Source organism: Setaria viridis, chromosome 2 (genome assembly GCF_005286985.2).
Source record: "Setaria viridis chromosome 2, Setaria_viridis_v4.0, whole genome shotgun sequence".
Classification (NCBI taxonomy): domain Eukaryota; kingdom Viridiplantae; phylum Streptophyta; class Magnoliopsida; order Poales; family Poaceae; genus Setaria; species Setaria viridis.
The window spans coordinates 37,004,540-37,022,316 of record NC_048264.2 but is presented as its reverse complement, the minus strand read 5'-3'; the positions used below and the strand labels follow the sequence as shown (position 1 = coordinate 37,022,316).

General features: G+C 44.3%; 1 protein-coding gene and 1 pseudogene across 1 annotated transcript; one reads left to right on the top strand and one right to left on the bottom strand.

Moving 5' to 3' along the window:
* The first annotated feature begins 6,130 nt into the window (after positions 1-6,130).
* LOC117843882 (glucan endo-1,3-beta-glucosidase-like) lies at positions 6,131-7,526 on the top strand (annotated as a pseudogene).
* Positions 7,527-7,669: 143 nt separating this feature from the next.
* On the bottom strand, positions 7,670-17,245 carry LOC117843881 (pantothenate kinase 2). Its single transcript, XM_034724631.2, has 23 exons — positions 16,732-17,245; positions 15,929-16,141; positions 15,723-15,778; positions 15,066-15,182; positions 14,748-14,867; positions 14,583-14,677; positions 14,420-14,513; positions 14,097-14,228; positions 13,214-13,326; positions 12,920-13,112; positions 12,384-12,595; positions 12,001-12,042; positions 11,874-11,922; positions 11,210-11,292; positions 10,949-11,065; positions 10,805-10,868; positions 10,328-10,474; positions 10,046-10,198; positions 9,591-9,674; positions 9,304-9,498; positions 9,135-9,206; positions 8,505-8,620; positions 7,670-8,026 (listed from the first exon to the last, which is right to left on the bottom strand). Exons 1-22 carry the CDS (start codon positions 16,982-16,984, stop codon positions 8,531-8,533), a joined length of 2,694 nt encoding a protein of 897 aa, XP_034580522.1. The 5' UTR covers positions 16,985-17,245; the 3' UTR covers positions 7,670-8,026; positions 8,505-8,530.
* Positions 17,246-17,777: the final 532 nt, after the last annotated feature.

Sequence of the window (17,777 nt, the reverse complement as noted above, 5' to 3'; positions counted from 1 at the left end):
TGCCAAGAGTTTACTGAGAAACGCGTGACAGAAAGTGCAGGAAATCAAAGTCGAACCCCGACCCCGACTAGGATCTTCGCTGACTCGATGGTGTGTTCTCGCCGCCGCATCAACACCTTGCAAGGCAAAGGCCAGAAGGCAGGCCTCGGCATCGACGGACCGAACACGTGCGTACGTGTACGTTCGTCCTGATCATTTCAAAATCCAGCCCCACGTTACAGCGGGAATGCATCTCGTTCACTCGGAAAGAGAGTATGTGGATCGAATGTGCTTCCAACTAGAGGAACGCAAAGTCGCAAACAAGTTTTTTTATATTAAAAGAACGCAAACAAGTTTAATTGAGTGCTGCGTGGACGCTGGTGCAATAGGAGATGCACCGATCGACCCGACATGCGCGTGGCACCTCTAGTATGTAGTGGTAACAGTGAACTAGCTAGTAATGTAGAGGCACTATAACAGGTGGGTGCAGATTGGTCCAACAACTTGTAAAATACTCAATCTATTACAATAACTTGACAGGTGAGTGCAGATTGGTCCAATAACTTGTAAAATGCTCAATTTAGTGCAATAACTTGATAAAATGATGCATCCGCAGTCCAAATCTTATAACGAGCAACATATTTGCTAATGTAGGTCAAGGTATATTTGCACCAAAACAAAATATTGAGCATTATTTGATTATTAATATTTGCATATTTGCTAATGCATGTCAGGGTATATTCGCACCAAAACAAAATTGTGGCGGATCCACCTCGGATTAGCTAAATCAAGGCATGGTTAAGTCGCCTAACATGCGACACTCGGCCTTAATCGGGCTAACTCGAGATGCCATTGGATTTCCTCCGATTTAACCACTTTGACAGGACCGAGTTTAGCAAAACACACACGAAGGTGAGTGGTTCCAGAGAATACAACAAGTCCACCGAGTTAAACAAATTGACCATTTTAGTTCAACAACAAACAACATCAGAGTTTTACAAGGTTCAAACGAAACAGACAGAAGGCAAAAACGAGCGGAAGCTACTTCGTCGGGGTCGGACGTCCTTGGTGAGGCCTGCCAAGACGTCAGTGATCCCTCTCCTCGCCATCCGAGGAGGGATCCCACTCGACCGTCCAACCCGAAGGGAGTTGGGGCGGCCAAGTGCCAACAGGGGAGGACTCGGGAGCAGCAACTTCACCTGAAAAAGAAAAGCCACAACAAGGCTGAACTACTAAGCTTAACAAGACTTAACCGACGGGAGTAAGTTACTCCATCACTTCTAGACATGCAAGGCTTTTTTTTGGCTGAGGGGTTTGTTTGCCAAAAGCACTATGTAGATCCTTATTTTCAAGTTTTAGCTCAGATTCTAGGTTCCTTAACCGATCTAGGTTGGCAACTTACTCTAAGCAAACATAGAACCAACCAAGGGTATATAACATTATCATCAAGACCATGTCATCATCATGTTCCTTTCTTACTCAGGGTAGCATAGCGATCAAGTAGTCTCAAACTGTGAGAGGCAGACGAATCAATTCGAGTTCTTTACCCATGCATGGTGAACCTAACCTCACGACATCCGCGCACCACCGAGGGTCGCTTCCTGTGTCGGCCTTCCCCATCAATTCCCTAACCCGTGTCGGGCCCATTTCCTTTGGTGCAATGTTCCACAGACCCGGCCTCTGCCGTTCTGTGACCACACTTGCCAACACGTGCGGCCGCAGGGGAAACTCCGTTCCAAGGACAATGGGGCGACCGCTCACGTCTAGGTTCAATCCGGTACTCGGCTTCCTCATCCCATACTAAGTATGAGGTTAGTACTTTCAAACACTTGATCACGAACACCACCACTGTCGGGCCTTAACAAATTTCATAGATAGACGGGGCGATTAGCCGACCACCAAAGAGTTAACCAACACCCTGCCCCGTCCATCGTCCTTATAGTTGTGACAGAAGGAAAACAACCAACTCCTACAACTCGCGGGTGACAGGAGATCACTCGGCTTTTACCGCTCCCTATTAAGCATAGCAGCTACTCGGACCCAACAGACTAGTGCTCAACTCAAGGGAAACTAAGTCATGCAATCTACGATTTCAAACAACACCTATACATAAATGCACAAAACAAGATGGAGAAGGCATGCGCAAGTTTGGGAAAAACTGGGTTCATGCTCCGGGGCTTGCCTTCAAACGAGGAGGAAGGGAAGGGGTCTTTTGCGGGGGTGGCTTCGGCTTCTGGAAGCGGGAGCTCGGTTGCAGCTTCGTCTTCTGGCGCCGGGTGCAGCTCGTAGAAGCCGTCGGCGAGATGCAATGCTACACGAAATGCAATGCAGGGGGTCAGCATTTATATGATTATTACAACAGCAACACTTGCGAGTTTTAGCTCAGAAACTTTGTAGCAAGGCTACGGAATCAGTGAGGAAGTTCACTTGAGTTGGTGGAGATCAAGATATAAGGGTCGGAGGGGAAGGAACTTATGGTCTGACCCTTAGACTAGAGGAATAGATGTGCTGGGGGTCCTCAGACTTAACGTAGAGAAGTTCCCAAATCTTTACATATATACCCTCGGGTCTAGGAAAAGGATACAGTCGAGCCCTCGGGCGAGGCGGAGAAAGGGTCGGCGAAACAGACAGGGTCGGGCGAGACGGAGAAAGGGGTCGGTCGAATGGATAGGGTCGGACAAGACGGACAAGGGGTCGGACGAACGGAAGGGGTCGGATGAGGCGGAAAAGGGTCGGGCGAACAGAAGGGGTCGGACGAGGCAGAAAAGGGGTCAGCAGCTTACCTTCGGTTCACAGGTGAAGCTTGGGGTCGGGAAGGAGCAGACTTGGGCGGAGGAACTGGAGCACTAAGACTTGCAGTGGCGATGCCTGGTGGTGCTCCGGCGGCGGCGGCGGCGCTTCTTGTGGAAACAAGCAAGCTCTTGCGCAACGCGGAGGAGTAAGCGGCGGGGTGGATTGGAAGGGCGGGCGTGGAGCGGAGAGGAGAGTTCCTCAGGGACTTAGGCGATATCGCTTTGAGCACGAACAGAGAGCAAGACGGGAGGGCAGCAATGGCGAAGGGGACTCCGGCGGGACTCTGGCATTCCCTTTTATAGCTGCGCGAAAGAGAGAGAGAGTTGGAGCAGCGCGAAGACCGGGAAGAAGCGATGGAGTGCGCTGCCCAGGCGGCGATTGAGTAGCGGGGCGGCGGTGCAGGACTTCGGGGGTGACACCGTTGGTCATTGGGTACCAGAGACGGGGCGGCGCAGGCGCGGTTTTGCCGGTGGTTGAGATTTGGCGGAGGCGGGCGTCGTTGTGCGGCGGATCTGATGGACGTGACCGAGGGAACGGCGCTAGAAGCGAGGGCGCACAGGTGAGAAGACAGGCGGGCTGCGGTCGCGCGGGCGAGCGCGAAGCAAGAGACTGTCGGGGCGCAGATCTAGCAAGGCGGGAAAGGAGCTGTCGTTGCCAGGGTCGGGGTTGGCGGAGGAGGAATCGTTGCGTAGCGCGGACCGGGGCGGCGCGACTGTGGAGGGGCGGCGGAAAAGCCGGGAGGCATCGGGCTCCGCAGCCGGGGGTCCGGCGGGGTGATGATGGGCGCGAGCTGCGAGACGCTGTAGAAAGGGTAGCAGAGGAGCTTCCGCTGCGATTAGGGAAGGGGGCGCGGATATCCATCCGGTCGCGGCTGGCGACGGGGCGGAGCGGCGGGGGTCGGAGAAGTTGAGCCACGCGGCCGAGGAACTCTGGAGCGGGCATGCCACTAGAGTGCGTCTGTCGCGGGAGATCTGGGGAAAAGATTTTGTGGGTCCACCAGTCAGTCTCGGTTGGTCCACTGCTCAGATTGAAAAGAAACACTGTGGGAAGACTTAGAAGATCCAGCGGTATGGGTTTGGGGTCGGTAGGGTCGGAACTGGGGAAACGGCGGGGAGGGGTCGGTTCTCGGGGGTCGGAACCGGGGCTGGAGGTTGAGTACTTAAACTCGGGAAAGCTAAGATGGGGATTAGGGACTTGGATTAAGATTAACTCAAGAGATTTGGGACCGGTCGTCACAAAAATATTGAGCATTATTTGATTATTAATATTTGTGTCGTAATGGTAATGTATTTGACCAAGATTCTACCTTCAGCCTTTAGAAAGTTAATGTTACGTCTTCATATTAATTGGTTTTTATACAATGATTTAGTTTTGATTATATTTAGTTCTATATTCAATATTGATAAATTCACCATCACCATTTTTTACATGTTTGATTATATGCATTGGTTAGCTAGAAAACCAATATGTTAGTACCTACTAACAATACCTTTTAGAAGTTTGGAATAAATCTTTTTTTAAACCTCATGTACTTGATCCAATAAAATTCACATGCTCATCTACTTTACTTAGTACGTTGTCATTTTAACGTGTGGACTGTAGGTGTACCAGTTTGCTAAGTTATTGTATTAGATTGGACATTTTATAAGTTGTTGTACCAACATGTACCTACTTGTTAAGTTATTATACTAAATTGAACATTTTTTCAAGTTGTTGGCTGACAAATTGTTGTATAGTGGATGCAATTAATTCAAATGAAAGCAATCAATTTTTAAATTTTATTTGAAATAAAATTAGCGCACATGACACAATTAATTTATGAGGATAGAAATTTTGTGGTGGTCCTGTCGTGTTGGATCGAGTTTCTTATTATCAATATTTTTACTCTAATAACAATATGATTTTTACCCTAATAGCAATATGGTGCAACCATAGCGTATTGTTAAGAAAGTACCATGCTTTTCCACGCTCCAGAAAAGAGCTAGTTGTTGGCGCTAGAAATCGGTCAACCGAATCCCAGCGACCGACACACGACCCGGGAGAATCTGCTTAGCTCCTGTTCGGGTGAATGCCCTGGTGCGGTTCGCGCGGCGTGCCAGCCAATCTGACCTGTTGATTGGCAAGGAAGAACACGTGTCAAATTCAGTAGCTACGATCGGCTAGGTTTCCGATCGGGAGGGCTTATCGGCAGACCGGCCGATTCACTGTGATGATGGAATCGGTTATAAGACAACACGATCCCTGTAGCTTTGTAAACAGACAAGATACTAAAGCAATCGGTACAAAGCTTATGAAAACAGTACTAGGAAAAGATCTAATCGGCAACGAATGGATCTAACAACAGAAAGTAATGAAAGCCGATACTACCGATTCCTAGCGGGATAAGGGGTGATAAAAACTAGGAAAACAGGTAAAAACCTATGAATCTAGTCGATATCGATAACTGCTGAATAAATCTAAACGAAACAACAGCGATGCGCCGGAAGTTAAAGCTTAGATATTACTCGATAAACGGAACTTACAGAATCGGCCGGAGATCAAGATGATGCAGCCCTGCCAACCCGCACGAACTCGTGAGAAGGAAAAGTGATGGCGAAGTCGCCTGCTTGACAGTAAGTACGAAGAATAAAGTAACTTGTCGTATTGATTGATTGTTGTGTTTACAGATTTACAAAGGTAGCTATTTATAGCCCCGTACAAATAATCTTCTTAACCGACTAGAACTCTATCTCTAATTCAAACAGAAAACAAACATCTACAAGCACAATCCGTGCTAAACTAATTACTCCACGCTTCGTGGGCTGAACTCCACCTTATCCCTCCATCTTTCCAAGCCCATACAGGCCCACCTTAGTCCACCTTCCTGATCGGCCGATTTCTTATCAGCAAAGGATTGCCGATTGGGAATCTAGCGCGTTCACCCTGAAGCGAAGTAAGAGCTACTGACCGATTCTGCTTTATAGCATCTTTTGACCGATTCCGCATTATAGCATCTTTTGACCGATTTCATCCGTACTTCTTCGACTTCTTTCCTCCTTGGCGCCGATTCTACTGATGACGAAATCCGGCGTCAACACTAGTATTATTATATTGTATACTACGTTAGCAAATATGCTATTAACTTTGTCATTATTGTTTAAATTTTGGGTTAAAACATAAAAACACAACACATACTTAATCAAAGAACACATACTTGTGAAACTATCTTTTTCACAAGTGTCTGAGACGCTTATGCAAAATACAAAATGGGGGTCCTATATTTAGAAAATAAAATAATCAAAATGTATTTAGACTTTATCATATAACTAAGTATCGACTCCAAAGGAGTAAAGGGTGAATATTTATTTTCCATATCTTAACTTCTATTAAAAAATATCATGTACTGTTTTTTTCAAAATGACATCTTCATATTTAGTATTCTCTAAAATATCATTTTGAAGCGCAATTGTCACGAATTGTTTAAGGCTTTCTTGTTTCATAGTACTACTAGGCAATACCGTGCAAACAAGAGTGCTAGAATATATCTACTTTAAACAACGGGAACGCGAAAACCGAAGCGTAACATTCCGCTCCTTCTTTCCCTCCCTTCGACAATGGCCAAGAGACCAGCGCTGTGCCTGCTGTGCCACGTCCTCCTCGCCGTCGCTGCGGTGGCGGCCGCCGCGGGTGACGACTGCGGCAAGATCGGCATCTGCCACGGCCGCGTGGGCGGCAACCTGCCGCCGCCGCAGGCCGCGGCGGCGCTGGCAGAACGGGGTCACCAAGGCGCGGCTCTTCCTCCCGGACCCGGCCGTGCTCCCGGCCTTCGCCGCGGCGGGGATCGACCTCGTGGTGGGCGTGCCCAACGAGAACCTCACCTTCCTCGCGTCGTCGGGGCCCGACGGCGCGGCGCGGTGGCTGCGGTCCGCGGTCCTGGCGCACGCCCCCGCGGAGCGCGTCCGCTACCTCGCCGTCGGTAACGAGGTGCTCTACAAGACTACAACAACCAGTTCTACGCGCCGAGCCTCGTGCCGGCCACGCGGAACCTCCACGCCGCGCTCGCCGCGATGGGGCTCGACGGGAGGATCAAGGTCTCCTCCGCGCACGCCTCCTCGGTGCTCGCCGCGTCGTACCCGCCCTCCGCGGGGGCGTTCGACGCGGCGTCCCTCCCCGTCCTCCGCCCCATGCTGCGGTTCCTCGCCGACACCGGCGCGCCCTTCATGGTGAACACCTACCCGTTCATCAGCCACGTCAACGACCCGGCCAACGTGCAGCTCGCGTACGCGCTCTTCGGCGCCGGTGCGCGACGGCGCGCTGGAGTACACGAACCTGTTCGACGCCACGGTGGACGCGCTGGTGGCCGCGCTGGAGAAGGAGGGGTTCGGCAGCGTGCCGGTCGCGGTGACCGAGACTGGGTGGCCCACTGTAGGGCATCCGGCCGCGACGCCGCAGCGTACAACGCCGAGATCGTGGGCAAGGCGGCGCGCGGCGTGGGCACGCCGAGGCGGCCCAGCGTACCCGTGGAGGTGTTCCTGTTCGACATGTACGACGACGACGGCAAGCCCGGCGCCGAGTTCGAGCGGCACTTCGGCATCTTAAGGGCGGACGGGAACGGGAGCAAGGCGTACGACATCAACTTCGCGTAGAGCTGATCTTGTTGAACTGACGTCTGATGGGCGCGCTGTTGATTTGTGGATCAACCGGTGTAGTGGCCAAGTGAAGAAATCTTTGTATGCCTCTGTAACTTTGATTTTAGCTGTCTCATGGCTGGTTTGCAAACCTCTTGGGTGCAAGAGCTGCTGTTCATTCTGCTAGATTGTTTTTGTCTGTCTACTCTGTCAGCCTGTTCTATTTAACTAACGAGTAAATTACATGTATGACAAAAATCTTCTCAGGATTGATTCGGTGAATAGACTCGTGGGCAACTAATAACATCACATGCATGGATTAATAACAACTTATTTTCTGCATGACGGCATTCTCCTCATCAGTGTCGGAGACAATTTTATTGCATTGATTCGAATATATTACTTCAGCCCTGCAAGGCTGATAATGAGTTCTTACTTTTCAGGTGCATGCTTGATCCTCCTTAAACAGGAACTTCTGATTAGCTGGGCCAAACATCTATTCAATATTTCTCGAAATGATCTTTAAACCTTGACTATGTCGTTCAACACTATTGTCACAGAGACACATAGCTGCTGTATACTGAAAGGGGGTTCTGGTACATCGAAAGCATCATTGTGCAGACGAACCAAGTAGCTTCTGCAAGTTGCTGCAAGATGGTAAAACTGATGAGAAACAGCTATCATGTACTGCACAGCCAGAAGAACATAGACCACTTTGCTAATACTACCAAATTTTAGCAATGTGGCGGCAAAATGAAGTACTCCCTCCGTTCCAAATTATAGGTCGTTTTAGCTTTTTTAGTAGCATGGTTTTTACTATGCACTTAGATATAGTGTATGTCTAGATACATAATAATATCAATGAACCTAGAAAAACCAAAACCAGTGGCGTAGCTAGGGGTATTCATAGGTATTCACGTGAATACCCATGTTTTCGGGCCAAAGCTCTACTATAAGTATACTTTCAGTGTTAATACATATATAGAGCCACAGTAGTACGGTACACACTATCCCAGCTAAGAAATATCTATGTTCTTTTACAATGAATACCCAGGTTGAGAATGCTGCCTACGCCACTGACCAAAACGACCTATAATTTGGAATGAAGGGAGTAGTTGTCATTACCAAATCCTCCGGTCACCCACATATGGTTAACAAACGGGTTCAAATTTACAGATGGAGTCGTATATGTTTCCATTGAAAAGCTTTTCTGCCAATCTCTGATTCTTCACCATAGCAAGCTGCACATAAAGCTCTTGTAAGCTTTTAAATGAAATACATGGTTATGTGGAAAATAACGTTAATCAAATATTTCGCTCTTTCGCTCGAACAGAATGACAGACAGGTCAGAAAATTCCAGCTCAATATCAGATGCAAGAGGGTCACTACATCTTTTTTTTAAACATGTTGCTCAATTCAATTACAGTATAGTTAAGCCACATTGGCATTTAAATCATTGGTTGCCTGTGCAGAGCTCTGGACATAACAATACAGCGGTATGTGATGTACGACTAATGTCATGAATACAATTACATTTGCCATCTAAGCCTATGACTGAATATAGTTGTATTTGTAGTCTGATTAATGTATAATGACTAAACCAGATCTAACTAACAAATGTTGTGTGCATCCTTTTCTCTCTCTTGAATAAAACCTAAAGGATTTCTCTTTATTAAAAACGAGGAAATTTCTAGCCCTCAGAACAATCAAGGTTGTAACTGCACAACAACTGGTATGGTTTGAAGAAACAAGTACCTTCAGAGCATCACACTTAAAACGGGCATTGAGGTTGGTATGCAGGGCTCGCCCCATGCCCTCTAAAATTAACTGCACGATAAACCAAACCAATATACAACCACAGAACATTGCAAATGATTATAGCATAAGAAAGTGCATTCAGTTCAAAATGCTACAGACTTCTTACCAGATCTGCATCTTTTGCAGCAGCAGCTAGTTCTGAGCTAACCTGCCGGAAATCAATACATGGACTGCCACAGCCATTCTCCACAACCATTAGTGGCACTGACTCTGGTGCATCCTTGAGATCATCTTGGATGCCAGCCATTGCATCGACTAGCAACCCACCAGCTTCTGCAGCTTTCCGGAGGATACCACAGTGCTGTGATGTATTATGAGTTAGGCGATAGAGCTAACAACAATAGATAATACAACTAAATGGCCAAGGAGCGCAAATTTGTATTTACTTTGTACCTTTGAGGCTTCAGCTATAATTTCTGGAAGTTCATTAGCAGTAACATCATTTAAAGCCGGCAATGAATTTGCAACAAGAACAACCTGTAGAATCCATATTTCATTATCAGATCATGTTAAATTTCTATTTCAGTAGGAAAAGTTAAGACAATAAGATATTCAGAAAGTAATCAGAAAATGGGCAATATTAAGGTCTGCTTCAGTTCCATGGTTATTTCAGAATAATCTCTTTTACCAGTCTTAGCTGTCACAAATAAGTTGTTTGAGAAATATGGATTGCTAGTTGACGCAAATGAAAGAAAACATAAATGGGACTTGTACATTAGCATGCAATAAATTGTGTGTTCCCTTGGTTGAATCTCTTCAAACAACATCTTGTCTGCTCTTTATATTTAAATTCAATACAGAGCAAGCCTAACAATGGGCAAACTTTTTATCAGCATTTCAATTTATACCTCTGTTCCATGGCGTAAAAGCTCCCGAGCTAACGGAAGCATTCCAAGAACCACATCAGCACCTGAGTTATCAACAAAAAGCAGTGCTCTTTTGTATGGTTGGTTCTTCCTATCAGTAAGCATTCTCTTTTTGAACATATCAAAGTCATCAATCTGCAAGAAAAGTACATAGAGTTGATGATCTACTTTGTGCTAGGACAGATCATAATTTTTTTTGGGGGGCATAACTCGCACAAGTCACATGCAACTGTAACATTTTAAATGTTCGATTTGAGTACTTGCCCGCCAAGGACGTTGCATCTTCTTGCGACTCATGCGATAGATTTCTATTATAGTTCCCTTGTGATAAAGTTCCACACAAGCTCGAGATCCCCAATCAAATATGTTTGCAGCAAGGACACCTTCAATTAGTGCAAGCAGCCTAGCTTCCTGGATATCAAGCATGAAATGTACACTCAGATGAATTTCAAGGGTTGAAGCTTGACTACATTGACAAAAGAAAATAACAACAATGACAAAGTACCCTAACTGTGACAGTGGCAAGTTTTGCCAGTAATAAATTGAGTGGTATTATGTTAAATATGGACTTATGATCGTGGTATGAACCGAAGTTTCTTGTGCTCTCTATCTACATGCTATGCCAATAGGAAAATGGCATAATTGCAAGTATGATAACCCATGCAACCATAAAAACAAATGTTAGGGTGACTTCTGTTAAGTGCAGAAAATTAAGCAGAAAGAAGCCCTGCTGTCATACACCTCATTCATACTATCAAGTTCCATTAGAAGATCCGGTAAAACAGCCAGCGAAGCTTCATTTTCCCTTCATGCAGAAAATTCCAGAATATTAGATAAATATGAGCAGTCTGCGTGCATGCGCACATATAGAGAGAGGAGGCTAACCTTTGCTTGATGCTAATATATGCATCAACAAACTGAAATTCTCTCAGACATTCTTCTCTCAACTCCAACAGATTGGCCAAACCAAACTTTCCATAAGCGGCAGGCTCCTCCATCAATCTAAACTTAGACACAAGTTAGGTAGGAAAGAGATAGGGCGCAATATTTGACAGATAAAGAGACTAGAATGCTATCCATGCCCGACAACGGTAGACAGAGAAACAAAAGCCTATTAACTAATGTCATGCAATAGCAATTTGTTACCTCGCTAGATGAGCAGAAAAGGCATGCGCAAATGCATCTCCCCTCTTTTTGGCATCATCAGTCCCACCTTCACTAGCAACTGCCTATAAATGTAAAAAAGTGCACAAATATTCAAAAAATATACTACACAGGATTCCACATACTCCCAAACAGACAAGAAATACATATCAGGAAACGTAAGCATCCTAAATTCATAAAAAGTTACTACAAAATGAAAAACCGTACAAATACTATCTCAGCCCAAAATTTCCAATCTCAAGGTAAATTTGATTGTGATGATAGTGAATGTAATTACATGTAGAAGTTGAAATGTTGCCTTAATTAGAGCCAAGGAGCTAAGCTAACTGAGCTATGGAAACAACTATTATTTATTTAAGGAAGCAGACACTAGTCCGGGACCCAACAATAAAACAGATGATTTTTTTTAGAAATGGATTTGGATAACATGAGATCAAAGGTGATGCGATTTCTGCTCCATATGAGATGTGGTTCAAGCCTTCTGTGGCTACATCTAATTAAGTTGGCAGGTGCTGGAAACAGTCTCTGATGACTCGATGATTGTAGCGTAGGAGAGAACGACATAGATTCATTTAGAAAGCTCTTTTAACATCATGTTATAATTAAACAAAAGGAACTATGCAGAATTGCAAGAATTAGATCATACCTTGTCCACGAGGTCTGGCAAATGGTCTGACAAAATCTTGAACCAGTACCTAGCACGATGATCTCAGATATCATCAAAGGACTCAATTGCTATCGTATATCTATAAATAAGAGAAATAGAAGAATACTTAAACTCATCCTGGTCAAGATCAATTGTGTTTGGTTCATACCTGCAAAACAGATCAAATATCACAATTTATAAGGTTGGATATATGCCAAAACTTCTGCATTCAAGGAAAAAAATATGAAGGAATTTGTTAGTTACTTTAGGTACCATAGGTACAAGGAAATGCCCAACAAATGGGTTATTTTGATGTTGGAAAATCATTTACCACTAATTTCTGGAGCTTTTTAGCGAATGGAAGTTAAAACTCCAATTTCTTTATTGTTTTTACTGCAATAGTATTGTATTACTTGGTCTTTCGTGGGTCAAGAAACCGGAAATTTCGTCAGCTTTTAGAACAGACAAACATGCTAGAGATTAAACGAAGGAGATAAATAGTAGTCTTACGTCTTTGGGTCCTCTAACAATGGAAACACATCCAATGTGGGTACGAGATGGAGAACACCAACATTTAAGGCCGCACTTGCATCTGACCGCAAAATATCACCCTTTGAAGTAGGCCTTTCAAAACCTCCCATACCTGTTGTAGCTGGAACTCCCATAGGTACAGGGGCTATAATCTGAGTACCCTTCTGCACAAACTTCTCCATCCATGATATCTGTAGGATTTTAAAACAATATTATGATTCAAGACACCTAGATTTAATAAACAACTGTTGAATAAGAATTCATTCCAGCATAAAGTAATAGCAAAAGAATGAAATATATCAACTAATTCCAGCAGCCTTTTCAATAGAGTAAAAAAATTGGGGTGATCCTTTTGGTGCTTGAGCATGCCTGTCATGTAGTTAGTGTTGAGTCACATCCATTTCCGGTTTTCAAAGATGTAACTTTATCAAGCATCAGATTTGTCTTTACAGAGGATGGCATACTCAGAAAAAAATAACCAAACCAAGATAACCATGATCAGAAGATGCCCTTGCCTTCTCATTGAGATCTCCAAGAGGTGGCCCATGAATCTTTCCACCAACATATGGAGCACCCATTGGGAAGCGTTCAACCAAATGATGTATCCTTAAGTCATCAAGACCATGCTTCTCATAACTCATAAATGCACCAAGAGCTCCTAGAAAGCCCTCATGGCGCAGAAACATGGCTTGTGCCTCTCCTTTTGACCTTTACCAATACAAAGAAAACAGGGAAGGCATTATTTTCAAAATTAACATAACCAATTAGCAAAGCATAAAAAAAAGTAGTAGTAGTTTTCTTATCTTTACCAGAAATTTACTGCAAAAGAAATTGTGTCCATGGTGTAGGCATGACCACGGATGAAGAATCCACCAAAAAATATCCTCTTGAGTCCATAACGAAGTGCATTAAGATAGGAAATCTACAAAAAAAAAATCAAATAGGATTCATAGCTTCAATGGAGTTGAAAATATGCCACAATAAACTAGAGAAGTAAGGCATATTTCGAGGATGGTGAAGCATTCCTGTCTTTGTATGAATTGATACAGGTACATCCTTAGCCTGAGCATTCAGTGATTAAAAGAAAACAACGACAACAATGGCACTGAATCATAATTTCACAATCCAGGACATGGCAAATGACCGAACATTATGATTTGCGTTTTAGCAAGTTAGCATGCAACAGCAAGCACGAAACAGCATCTGAGTTTACTTTGTGTAACAAGCACCATGAAAAGTGATATTAGACCTTCACCTACCAAAGAACCTATTTCAATACACTGTTTAGCACGGTCAACTAGTATCATCTTGCTTCTTGCACTGCTAGCTCTTGGTCTCGTTAATTTTTGAACTCCTATAACACCTACAGCCTATGAAAGAAGTCACTACACAGCATAAAAGGTTGACAATATCGCTTATTTTATTGTCTCTTCTTCATAAAAAATACAGCCACTCAATGTTGGGCAAGTTTCCTGGATAAATCAAGCACACACACAAAAAGGAAAGCTCCATGTTTAGATAATCTTCATTCACCTTTTGGCTTACTTGTTCACATTTTCAAAATCTTCAAAAAAAAATTGTCAATTGTGCATATCTATAGAGAAGTGGATGAAGAGCACTAAACCATTTGTTTTGAACAGTAAACTCATTAGTCAAACACTATTACTTTACCGTAGCACAACTTTGTCATACCTGGCCAATGTTGTAGGAAATCATCCGTAACAGAGAGAGCGATATATCCTCAGGCCTATAATCTGATAGCTCCTTGTTTTCTGAAATCGTCTTCCCGAAACTAGAGGCGATTGTAGATGCTGAAAGGCCAATCTGCCATACAGCAGGCGCATGAATAATTAATACACAGAAGACAAGAACATTAAGAGCAATTGGTCTAACATGCTATACATACAGAATGTTATCCCAGTAACAGGTCAGAGTAGCAGCTTTAAGCAGTGCAGACAATAACTTAAACGTTAAAATATTTTAAGAAGATTTCCACATTTTATGCTAATAGTAACCTTGGAGTAGTCCAGACCACCGTATATGTCTCCCACAAGCATGTCAATGGTGCTGTTGTCTCCACGCTGGCTCAACTCTAGCAACTCATCAAAACTGAAACAAAATTATGAGATTAGGAGAAATCAAACTTGTCTACACAGTCCATGAGCAGAAAAACAGCACCTCTTGCACTTTGTCATTAACCTCCCCAATCCCCAGTATGTACCACCACCAACATTTGTCCCACTTACTCGCTGAAATTTCCCATGCCCATCAACCTTTGAAAAAGAACAGTAAAAAAGATTCAGTGGCACTCAAAAGAACAAAATAGAAAGCAAACCTTGTTACCTTGATTATACTAACACCAGATCCGACATTAACAAGAAGGAAGGGAAACAAATCATTCTGATCAATCTGAACATATTCCTTGTGGCCATCCATGTGTGTAAAAGCTTCATGACGTATAGCCTGCCAAGCGCAGAAAAAGAGTGTTATTGACTTGCCTGTAATGTGCAATTCAGATGTATGAATGTTATCACACTTTAATGCTGATTAACAACATGTATTAGCTTAATACATCTCCATTTATTTATTACAAACATCACATACAAGATAGAATTGCACAGTAGAATATAGCCTAAATAGTTGCAATTCTAAAATTGGAACCTTAAGCAAAAAATTTGCTCCAGCTACGAGACAGTCCATTTCATCTTCCTTTTCAAGGCTGACTCCCAATCTTTCCTTGAAGAGATCCGCATACTTGTATGCTCCACCACCTGTCGCCTTTCCACAAAATACTACAATCAGCAACAAAATAATCCTAATGCCATAAATCAAATTAAGGATGACTAATTTGTTGTGCAAAACATCAAGTATAATTAATGATGCAAACCCTACTAGTTGCCACCTCCATTAACAAAACATTAGGGAGAATTGATTGCAGGCTAAAGTATTTGAGTAGTCTGATATGAACACTAGCAAACTTTTTCAGGTGTGTTTAACAAACTAGCCAAATCACATCCCTATCTGTGTAGCAAGGTTTAAACAATGCGCATTTATTCACTATACAGCTCTAATATCTACAACTGTAATTGCTCTAGTTGAGCAAACTGCAGTTTGGCCCCCACCAAAAAATAATAGATGCGGATCTTTCTCTTTTCCTTTCAATCAATGAGAGAATATGTTGGTCTTTCCCCATTGTTTATTTGTTGTTCTTTTTCTTTCTTATTTAAGGATGGCTGAGGTGCTTTGAATCCCACCATTTATTTATATTTATACAGTCTTCATCAGATATATCAATCATGTTGTCTCCTTAGTTTTTACCTTGATTACAATGTCATCAGGCTGAGCTCCTGAGCGCCACGAAGGCGAATCAACTCCTGCAGCATATAACTAATACAGGTGAGCCATGATTTATAGGTGCACAGAAGCAATTGAGAAATCATAGAAAACTATATGAACAACAAGGTGACAGAAACAATGAAGATGATACAACCAATTGTTTACAATCCTAAGCAGTGTTAGCATACCACCACGATGTAGTTGTTTGGAAGAAATGAAGTCCAAGCATTCATTTAGCTTCTCAGTCTCGAACTTGACAAAGTGGAGCCTCCCTCCAAGAATCGGGTAGCTTCTCCTGCCACCATTAAACATCCCAAGTCTTCTCTTTGTGGATATCTTACGCTTATCCTCAGTTGAGAGCTCAGCATGTCGTGAGAAGTATACCAGTTTGATAAGAGAACCTAGACGGAAAGCATACAGTTGAAAGTACAAGATGTCAGTACAATTGACAATGAAGAAAATACCGTGGACAATTTCAGATTGACGGTTAAAAACAAAATTTCTGAAACATATACAGAAAACTGAATGGTATCTGAACACTTTAGAAACCAATTTGACAAGGAACAAAAGGAGTCACATGCCCCATAAGCAGTCCCACCACAACAGTTTACTGTGTTACTGTTGCAGATGACAGGTTATCACCATGATCAATTCGCAGGTACACTAGTAAGGTAGTTCACATTTCACAATGATCAGCACTAAGTGATACAGTCATCCTGAGACGCAGTGGCAGCCTAGAACGGCCAGTAGCACTAAGTGATTAAGTGTGGCACTAGCAAGGGAACTGCCAGCTTCTGAACATTCGACTACCAGTTGGGTTTCCGGGGTCACATGCTAAGTTGCTAATTATTTGGCACCTCATCTGCTTTGACTAAGCACCTGGACGCAGAAGTACACTGCTACCAAGCAACACACACTCTGTTGATGACGCTAACCGGCGAATCCAACACTGGAGCGGAGGCGGGGAGATGCGCGCGTCGCACGCACGTACCGCCGATGTCAAGGGCGAGGTGGGAGATGTCGTCGGACTGGTTGGGCAGCAGGATGGTGGGGTTGCGGTCCTCCAGCGTCCCGTGGATCGCCGCGCCGCTGAGGTCCAGCTGCGGCCGCGAGCTCGACCGGGGCAGCATCGTCGTCGCGGTCGCCTGCGCCGCGGAAGACGTCGTCCCCTCCTCCTCCTCCGCCTCGTGCTTCACGCCCGCCCCCAGCGCCTCCTGGATCGGGTCGCTATTATTGCCCGCCATTTGGATTGGACCAGTGCCGTGGATAGGAGTGGAGCCGCCAGTCCGCCACCAACAATCCACCAACCAAAATCCTCCCGCCGCGGCGCGCTCGGCGCTGCCGGCTGTGGCCTTGGGGGGATCGAAAGCACCAAACAAGCGAGGAGAAAACGGAGAACGGCGAATCGGCGATGGGCGCTGGTCGTTGGCCTCCGCGGGTCACCCACTGGGTGGAGACGAAGGCGGATGCGCGGATTTGTTGCTTGTGGGGACCCACTGGGTGGAGACCCAGTTGGGAATTTGGGAAGTTTTTCCTGGGGGCGATGCTGCGGAAAGGTCAAAATCTGACTGATGCTTGGACTTTGGATTCCTTCGGGCCCACACTGCAGTCTCTGCTTGCGGGTCCACTGCAATGTGAACATGAAACACTCAAAACTGGTTATGAATCTAGTTGCAATTTGAGCCTAATGCATGATAAGGTGCTTCTAGCTGATACTCTTTGAGATTAGCAATCGAAAATTTTGGGTAAAAAATAATAGCCAATGGGCCCTTGAGAACTTCAGTGGTCCATGTAGTGGAAGATGTCTTCGTTTGCCTTCCTTAGCTGCCGCTGACTAGTAGCATATTTTGACAAGCATACATTCTAAATGATGAAATGAGCCTGAATAAAACATAAAAGGCTGTATAATCTTGTAGAACTACTTACTACTAGCACAACTATGTATAAAACCCATTCCTAAACCTAATATATAATAATACTACCATTTGACGATCATTTGTTAAATTTTTGGACTAATATGGTACTCCTTCCAAAATG

What these genes read in the sequence shown, in the direction of transcription:
- LOC117843881 (XM_034724631.2), bottom strand. Translation starts at nt 16,984, where the DNA reads ATGGCGGGCAATAATAGCGACCCGATCCAGGAGGCGCTGGGGGCGGGC. An exon ending in CCTCGCCCTTGACATCGGCG is followed by an intron (nt 16,142 to 16,731) that starts GTACGTGCGTGC and finishes CTTTCCGTCTAG; the next exon opens with GTTCTCTTATCAAACTGGTA. An exon ending in AGATGCAACGTCCTTGGCGG is followed by an intron (nt 10,199 to 10,327) that starts GCAAGTACTCAA and finishes CTTTTCTTGCAG; the next exon opens with ATTGATGACTTTGATATGTT.